The sequence below is a fragment of the Canis lupus genome, chromosome 9 (genome assembly GCF_011100685.1).
Source record: "Canis lupus familiaris isolate Mischka breed German Shepherd chromosome 9, alternate assembly UU_Cfam_GSD_1.0, whole genome shotgun sequence".
In the NCBI taxonomy this organism is placed as follows: Eukaryota; Metazoa; Chordata; class Mammalia; order Carnivora; family Canidae; genus Canis; species Canis lupus.
In genome coordinates, this window is record NC_049230.1 from 21,226,282 (window position 1) to 21,235,893 (window position 9,612).

Genomic DNA, 9,612 nt, shown 5'->3' on the forward strand with positions numbered 1-9,612 from the left:
GCAATAGACATAAACAGCATGGAGGTAGATATGTCTCTGCATAAAGAACTTTCTACACAGTCCTCTGTATTGTAAGCCCCTGAAGACAGAGTTAGCTATTATTTATCTCTTGACTCAAGCATCTTGCACAAAGCCTGGGAAACTGTGACCTACAGGGGCCCACATGGCCAATGATGGGATGGGCCTTCTGGAGAGTGGTGGACTGGGCAATGAATTGGAAAGTTATCAGGAGGGATTTAATGCCAAAAAGGACTGGAGGACTTTGAGATCCCTTTTGGTTCAGATTCCATGTTTTAGAGCCACCTAAAACATGTACCTGCTGCCTCAAGGGCCCCTTCTGGTGAATTCATTCATCTTAGGAATGGGGTCAAAGCAGCGTCTTCGTTAGCATAGCCTAGAAGCTGGCTGGCTGCCCTTTTCCATGGCTTACTGAACAACTGGCCACTGGCTTATTTGTTTAGGAATAGAGGAGGCCATAAAGCTTCTGATGCTCTGAGTGTTTCTAAAGATTAAGGAAATTTAAATTTTAATTTAGAGTCTGCTAAGTAATGGACAATCAAGGTAGGTGCATTTCAAAGAAATGTACGAAGTTTCAAAAGATGAAAGATCAAAGTTCTTGAGTATGTATCTTCTTAAACAAGGTGAAGAGGGAGTCAGTGGGTGAGAGGACCAGTGTCTTACAAAGCAAGATGCCAGAAAGGAGGGGGAGGTGCCTGAGAATAGACACCATAAAGTGCTAATCACTGCCTGCCTTAATTAGCCTCTAGGCTCTAATGCACAAAAACATAACTTTATTTCTTGGGAATCACAGATTATCCTGTCTCAGTCATTAAGTGTCCCCCCTCCCCACTTTCCAAATTGCCTATTTGTCTCATGCTTGCACAGGGAAAGTCTTAATTGCCCAAATCTGTTTGTATATTCATTTTAAGTCAGATTAAAATACTTTAATTTCTCATCTGATGTTTCCTTTGACCCATGGGTAATTAAAAAGTGTCTATTAAGTTTTTAGACACCACAATCAATTTGGAAGTTAAGTTTCTTTTTTGTCGTTCTGGCCTGATGTTATCCTCTAATGTTTATACAGAAGACTTTTATCTCCTTTTCATAAGGAACCTGGAATATTTATTTTTCCTTATATTTGAGGAGAGTTAGCTTCCAGAGGCAGATTCCTACCTTTGATTTGCCTTTAGCTGAAGATTATATATGGGATGGCCCTGGCATTTAAGGCTTCCCACAACCTGGACTAAATGCAACTTTCCAGCACTGGCATGTGTCTTCATTATAAGGGCCAGCACAGCTATAATATTTTCCATTTTCCAGACACATTTGATTCTGTTAATTTTGGTCTCTATGAGAGATGGTGTCTCCTCCAGTCCCTTCTTGAAACCATCATTCAAAACACATATTAAATGCTCCCTGCTCTATGAAGTCTTTCTCTGGTCACTCAGTGAGCTCTCTTCTTAAGATCTATGTAGCTTTTCTTTCTTTTTTTTTTCTTTTTTTTTTAAGCACCCTCTCTTATTGCCTTTGTAATAAAGGTCATTTATTTTCTTATTCCTCTTACTGAAATCTAACCCCCTCCCTCCAGGCAGGCTAAGCTATATCTCACAGTAGAGACTCCATACACATCTGCTGAAACAAACTAATTATAATTTGTTTTGCTTTTTTCAATGTGCCGTGCCTGACTGATCACTATTTTAGACTGCCATGATGGGAATGTTTGGAGGCAGGAAAAGAATACTAGAGTTGGAAAGATGTTGAGGGAATTTTACGTGTCTCTGGTTCTCAATTATCTCACAGATATAAACTGGCAGAGGGTAAAGAGACTTAAACCACAGAATGTGGGCCACATTTTCTCTGTGTCCTAGGACCCTAGAACGAGGAGAAGTATCCTGTGTGGGTGAAGGCCTCTTTCATGAGCTCATTAACTCTTTATATGAGACAAAAATCACTGACTAATAGAGTGATTGTATAAGAATCAACATAAATATTAATGAGGAAAATGCCTGTTTTCTTGCACCAACACCCACTACAGGCATATATAAGGTCTGGAAGAGAAGGAAGGCTTCGACTTCAAGCAAATCCAACTGTGGGCAAAGCACACATCTGGCTTTCAGCCCCATGACTTCTCATCATTGCAGTTCTCTCCTCAGTAAACAGGTTTCAGAGGCCAAGGCTGCATCCCTGCGCTTGTCAGCCACCGTGGCACATGCCAACCGACTGCGTGTGGGGGCAACCCCTCTGGGCCAACCCAGCCTCTGTATGCCCCACAGCTGCCACACTGCTTGCCCCTTGCCAGGGACCCGCAACATTCCTGGAAACATTGGAGTCTGTGAGAACTATGGGGAAGGCGCTCCCAATGGCCACGAGAAGGTGACCATGCAGTTCCTGAATGATCGCCTGGCCAACTACCTGGAGAAGGTGCGCCAGCTGGAGAGGGACAATGAAGAGCTAGAGACCACTATCCGAGAGGCAAGCAAATGCCACGAGTCTAGCATGTGTCCAGACTACCAGTCCTACTTTCAGACCATCGAGGAGCTCCAGCAGAAGGTGAGGTTTGTAGTGCTCCAGATGAGGGGTTGGCAAACTATGGCTCATCTGGCCTACTGATTGATTTTATAAATAAAGTTTTATTGGTACATGGCCATGCTCATTTGTTAGTGTATTGCATATGACTGCTTTTGTGCTCTAATGGCAGAGTTGAGTAGTTGTAACAGATTCATGGCCTTCAAAGCCTTAAATATTTACTGTCTTGCTCTTTACAGAAAAAGATTACTGACATTTGCACAAAATTTTAAGGGCCTGGATTGGGAGTGAACACAGCCTCAGTTGAAAAAAATTTTTTTTATTGTGGGAAGAGAATTTCTTGAGTGGAGGTGAATGGGACCATGTCAAAGATGAGATGTAGAATTCAGGATTCTGAATTTATGTTTACTTAGTCTCAGTATTTAGAATTATAACATTGTAGTTGCAAAATCAGCGCAACCTAATTTCTGGCGCAGTACAAGGCAGCATGTTCTTTTTTTTTTTTTTTTTAATTTATTTTTTATTGGTGTTCAATTTACTAACATACAGAATAACACCCAGTGCCCGTCACCCATTCACTCCCACCCCCCGCCCTCCTCCCCTTCTACCACCCCTAGTTCGTTTCCCAGAGTTAGCAGTCTTTACGTTCTGTCTCCCTTTCTGATATTTCCCACACATTTCTTCTCCCTTCCCTTATATTCCCTTTCACTATTATTTATATTCCCCAAATGAATGAGAACATATAATGTTTGTCCTTCTCCGACTGACTTACTTCACTCAGCATAATACCCTCCAGTTCCATCCACGTTGAAGCAAATGGTGGGTATTTGTCATTTCTAATAGCTGAGTAATATTCCATTGTATACATAAACCACATCTTCTTTATCCATTCATCTTTTGTTGGACACCGAGGCTCCTTCCACAGTTTGGCTATCGTGGCCATTGAAGGCAGCATGTTCTAATGCCTTTCCTGAACCAGTATATGGCTATTCAGTAGCATTGGTCTCTTCTGCATATCTGGTGGCCCCTTTAATAATCAATGCAATGCTTCCTAAGGGCCTATATTTTAGTTTTGGAGATAGGAAGACAAAAAATGTCAAGTAGGGGCCACAGAAACCTGGCTAGATTCACAGAAGACCTTTGGGGAAGTTGACCAACCAGCATAAGGGACTTCTTATTAAGAAGGCATCTGCCTTTATTTAAACCTTTTATAACCAGCCCATTGTCCTGTGGCCTAGATTTCAGATCTTGTTCATATCAGGCTAAATATTATGGCTGGCAAAATAAAATTAAGTCTCTGTTATATGTTCAGTTCACTATTCCTTTCCATTTCCCAGTTCTTTTGGCTGTATGCCTTTTGCCTTTGCCAAGCATCCTCATACACACCCCCTCTCCTATACCACACTAGCATCTCTTATGTGTTTGGGAGTTTGTGTTGTCCAAGGGGATGTTGTCATTTGAATCTCAGCCAATGGAACTTCTTTTGACTCGAGGCCATTGATGGCTCTGGAGATAGTGAATTACCAGGCCTATTTTCTTTCCCCCAGATTCTGTGCATCAAATCTGAGAACAACAGGCTGGTTGTGCAAATAGACAATGCCAAGCTGGCTGCAGATGACTTCAGGACCAAGTGAGTTGGGGTACAACAGGCAGAGGGAGGAGCCAGGTACCTACTCTGATTTCTTCTCTCTTGTGATACAGTTGGCATCAGAGATATAATTTACTAAGCTCCCAAACTGACAGTTACAGCAGGATAAAACAGAGGGCATTATGCCCAAGATCTTGAAAGAACATTCCTTTGCCCCTCAGTTGTGTAGCTTTTATGCTTCACAGCATGATTGAGAATGTATCATACACTTGCTGCTATTGTTCCAAGGACCTGGGGAGGTAGGCAGGGCAGTGATGTCTTTGTCTTTGTGAAGATACAAAGCTCCAGGCCCTGAAGCAACCTACCTGAAGTCATGTGGCTACTGAGTGGAAGAACTGGGACCCGACCTCATATTTCCTACTCTGAGGTCATTTCCTACCAAATTCAGCTGCCTCTGTGAGGATATTTCCATACTGAAGCCCACCCAATTTGTGATCACCAGTAACTCACAACAAAAGTCATGCTTCATGGTCTATGATGGAGGCACCCATGTGTGAAAAGTTTATGCCCCCTGAGAAGGTCAATCCTGGGAGCAGGAAGAGGCATTTGTTTTATAGTCTTTCTTCAAAATTTGGCGGAAGCCTCACTCCTCTGGAGCTAAAGAAAGCCATTTCCATCCTCCTATTCTGGCCTTTGGCTTCTAATCTGAGAGAGAACCCAGAGTCTGCCTCAGTAGGGGTGGGGGAAGATGAGGGTCTGTAGGGACAACCTGGTGTGGCAATTGCCAGGTTACTCTGCTGCCACCTTCCCTTTGGCCATAAGCCCATGAGGGCAGGTGCTGGACATGTGTCTACCCAGCACCCTCAGTACTGGCTTCTTTGTCAGGCTTGTCATTGGTGCTTAATGTCAAATGAGTGGGGAACACCCCATTGCTTTCTGGGCTGGGAGTGTGCCACATAGAAAATGCCAACTCACAATTAGACCGAAGAAAGGTGGCCAGTGGAGTGGCTACCAATATCCTGGGGCCCCTCTGCCCTCTAACCCTGAGTCCTGTATCTTTCCTGCTAAAGGTACCAGACAGAGCATTCACTCTGCCAGCTGGGGGAAGCTGACATTTGCGGCCTGCGCAGGATGTTGGATGACCTTACACTTGCCAAGTGCGACCTGGAGGCCCAGCTGGAGTCCCTCAAGGAGGAGCTGCTCTGCCTTAAGAAGAACCATGAGCAGGTGCGTGGCCTTTGTGTAAGATTTTCTTGGGGGTAAGTTCAGGCTCATTTGGGGGAAGAAATGAAGCTCTTCCTCCTGCTCAGGATGGAAGCTCTGTAGGCCCTGCCTCATGGTTAAGGCTCACAAGCTATAGAGGTAAGCTCCAGCTTTCAGTGGGAACTTGCTCTTCATTGCAACCTCTGGAAGTTGCTACGCTAATGCAGGTGGTGCCCCATCCTCGGAGGAGCACAGAGAAATCACTGGGGAGAATGGGAAGTGGGAGATGAGGCTTTGGGTAGAGGGCAGTGGGGGTTCCACGAATGGGATGTCTTTCTCCTGTCCCCAAAGGAAGTCCACATCCTTAAGTGCCAGCTGGGAGATAAGCTCCAGATTAAGCTGGATGTTGAGCCCACCGTGGACCTGGGCAGGGTGCTGGAGGACATGAGGTGCCACTATGAGGCCATGGTGCAGACCAGCCGCAATGATGTGGAAGAGTGGTTCCAAGATCAGGTGAGGGTGCTGCCTCGGAGCAGGGAGGGACCCGGGCTTCCACACGGGCAGGCTGCTGATCATGTCTCTGTGCACTTGTGCTTCAGTCTGAGAGCATCAGCCAGCAGGACATGTCCTGCTCTGAGGAGTTGCGGTGCTGCCAGTCGGAGATCCTGGAGCTGAGACGCACGGTGAACGCCCTGGAGGTGGAGCTTCAGGCCCAGCACACGCTGGTGAGCTCCTTTGCACACCTGGAAGACTCAGCCTGGTTCCCATTCCCAAGAGCAGTTCCTGGTTCAGTCCCTGCCTCCCTTAAGTACAGACCAGGACACAGTTCAAACCTTGAGTTCCTTGCCTTTGCAAGAACTTTCTCATAGATGTGGCTGCTGAGGGAATGAACATTCCTTCAGATGAGCGAGGTCCTGCAAATTTATCCTGAGGTCTACAATGATGAGCAATGGCACGTCATTAGTTCTTCCAGCTGAGGAGTGCTAACAGGAGCTAGGTTGTTCTCCAGGCCTGGCAACACCTTGGGGTGTCACAGTCTTACTGGAGAGACTGGGGCTGCAGTCCACGATTTTCCATCTGGTTCTGTCTTTGGTATTACAGAAAGACTGTCTGCAGAACTCTCTGTGTGAAGCCGATGCCCGTTTTGGCACGGAGCTGGCGCAGATGCAGATCCTGATCAGCAACGTGGAGGAGCAGCTGTCTGAGATCCGGGGTGACCTGGAGCGGCAGAACCAGGAGTACCAGGTGCTGCTGGACATTAAGGCTCGGTTGGAGTGTGAGATCAACACATACCGGAAACTTCTGGAGAGCGAGGACTGCAAGTGTGTACCCTGATGTTTGTGCCAATGTCATGTGTAAAAGCAGAGACCTTTTGTGGGGAGGATTTGAAAGGAGGGATGTCAAGGCGACAAATTTGCTATCCAGTAAGCTTGATGAGCTGCCTGGATGTAGAGGAGGGCATGTGGGAGCTTCTCAGCTCATGCCATCCATTCTGCTGACTACGTCACATTCCCAGATGCCAATCACTGTCATGGGGAGCTGAAATACTGAGAGCTCAGCGCATTTAGGTTTCACTAAGTTCTCTCTGGAAGAAGTATTCTCATAATAGGGATTCTTCATACTCAGTGTTAAAAAAAATTGCTAAGGGCATTTGCAGCCATTCTTTCATTTTGTCCTGTGTAACAGGTAAGGTGGATAGAACACCTCATGAAGCAATAAGGAACAAGACTGGGGCCTGTGCGTCAATTGGGAGGGCAGTGGACATCTGGCCTGCTGTTGCCCAGCCAGCCTTTCTGCATTTCTTGCCCTTGTTCCTTTGCCCACGGCAGGAAGGGCTGTTTTTTCGCACAGAGGTCCCCCGAGCTCTGATCCTACCTCTGCTGTAATTCTGGCCATGTAGCTACCCCTTTCTAGGCCTAGCAGGACCTCCAAGGTTTACATTCTCCTTTGCTTTCCCAATTGGAAAGTGTCTGTGTACTTTAGTCTTTCATACACTTTTTTTTTAAATTTTTTATTGGTGTTCAATTTACTAACATACAGAATAACCCCCAGTGCCCGTCACCCATTCACTCCCACCCCCCGCCCTCCTCCCCTTCTACCACCCCTAGTTCGTTTCCCAGAGTTAGCAGTCTTTACGTTCTGTCTCCCTTTCTGGTATTTCCCACACATTTCTTCTCCCTTCCCTTATATTCCCTTTCACTATTATTTATATTCCCCAAATGAATGAGAACATATAATGTTTGTCCTTCTCCGACTGACTTACTTCACTCAGCATAATACCCTCCAGTTCCATCCACGTTGAAGCAAATGGTGGGTATTTGTCATTTCTAATAGCTGAGTAATATTCCATTGTATACATAAACCACATCTTCTTTATCCATTCATCTTTCGTTGGACACCGAGGCTCCTTCCACAGTTTGGCTATCGTGGCCATTGCTGCTATAAACATCGGGGTGCAGGTGTCCCGGCATTTCACTGCATCTGTATCTTTGGGGTAAATCCCCAATAGTCCAATTGCTGGGTTGTAGGGCAGGTCTATTTTTAACTCTTTGAGGAACCTCCACACAGTTTTCCAGAGTGGCTGCACCAGTTCACATTCCCACCAACAGTGTAAGAGGGTTCCCTTTTCTCCGCATCCCCTCCAACATTTGTTGTTTCCTGCCTTGTTAATTTGCCCCATTCTCACCGGTGTGAGGTGGTATCTCATTGTGGTTTTGATTTGTATTTCCCTGATGGCAAGTGATGCAGAGCATTTTCTCATATGCATTTCATACACTTTTGATGCAGTGTTCCAACCACCTTTTTCTCTCCGCAGGCTCCCTTGCAACCCATGTGCAACCCCAGCAGCCAGCACCCTCTGTCCAGCCCCTGCAGCCTGTACCCCCTGCTCTCCCTGCTGTTCTGGGCCCCCTCGGGCCTCCTGTGGTACCTGTTCATCATCTCGATGCTGACACACTCCTCAGCCTGAGGAATCAGGAAATGGGAACCATCTGCAGCCCGGCTGGCTCCACTCTGCAGGCCTGCCACCCCAGGCCTTGCTCCCCCAGCCAGCTGGACAGGTAGTGCTTCTCTGCTGTTGGGCTTTCCAGTCTGGCAGCTCAGCCCTGGCCCCTGGATTTGGGCTTCCTCTCCTTAAGGTGTCTTGGATGCTCCTTTTGCTTCCTTTTGTTGCCTCACAGTCTGAGCTGTGGTAGATATCTTTGTTTTTATTTTGCTAATAAACTTCACTTTGGCAGCATGAAGAGCCCAAGACCTGTGATCAGTGTCTCCACCCCGCATCAAGAGTGTTGCTGAGGGCCCCTTGAGCCAGCTGTCTCCACAGAAGCAGGGGTTGGGGATCTCTCACCTTAGAGGGGTTCTGGGAGATGGCAAAGCCAGTGAGGACTGCAGTTAAGAATGGGCCTGCAGCAAAATAGCACAGTTCAGAGATAACCAGCTGTAACTGGGTATCTAAAGCCTATTTAGAGCCAGATTCACAGAACTTTTAAAATACAGGCACCAAATAAAATCCCCCTTATCAGGATGAAGCCTCTGGTCCTTGTGCAAAGGAAAAGCTCAGGTCAGAAGTTCTGCTGGCACCTCCTAGAATACTCTATTTAAAGTAAGCATGGTGAGCAAGGCATAGTGCTGGGGCTTTATGGATCTTGTGACACAGCGTCCCACCAAACCCTGCAAAGAGGGAGCAGCTAATGGCTGAATCAAGACTCGAATCCCAGTCTCTTTGAATTAGGTCCAAAGCCTGTACTTTGGAAGCTTTGAAGGGAAAAAAATTAAACATGAGAAGGGTTAGGGTAGTGGTTCTTAAAGTGTGGTTCTCCAACCAGCAGTACCAGGTCCTCTGGGTGATTCTATGCATACTCAAATTTGAGAGTCACTGGGTTAGGGGTTTTATTTGGGGATTGAGCCTCTTATAGATGAGATACACTGCGGAAGGAGATGACCGAAGTCTCTTACAGATCCCATGTGTGAAGAGAAAGTGCCTTTCCTCTGCATGCTGTGAAGTACTGAATGCATTAAATCATGGTGGTTGCTGAGCCTGTCAGACTATCAGTCTAGAAAAGGCCAAATGGACCCACCCAAGCTCCCTCATGGGCCTCACTAGCAAGCCCCCTGGCAGCTGCTTGGCTTGGACCTTATAGGCAGTAGACACATGGACCAGAAGCTCCATATTTAGGCAGCCATGGCCAAGAACAGCGTATCTCCAGAAAGCAGAGTCAGAGCTGGCCAAAGGTGAGAAGCAGTGAGCTCCCCATCATTGGAGGAATGTTCCTCTGCTCTTTTCCCCCAGTTGTACA

At 46.5% G+C, this 9,612-nt stretch overlaps 1 protein-coding gene across 1 annotated transcript; it reads left to right on the forward strand.

Annotated features, from left to right (window-relative positions):
• The first annotated feature begins 2,121 nt into the window (after positions 1-2,121).
• KRT41 (keratin 41) lies at positions 2,122-8,268 on the forward strand. Its single transcript, XM_038546024.1, has 7 exons — positions 2,122-2,550; positions 4,074-4,156; positions 5,185-5,341; positions 5,669-5,830; positions 5,917-6,042; positions 6,419-6,639; positions 8,133-8,268. The coding sequence occupies exons 1-7, from the start codon at positions 2,122-2,124 to the stop codon at positions 8,266-8,268; spliced, it is 1,314 nt and encodes a 437-aa protein (XP_038401952.1).
• The last annotated feature ends 1,344 nt before the right edge of the window (positions 8,269-9,612 follow it).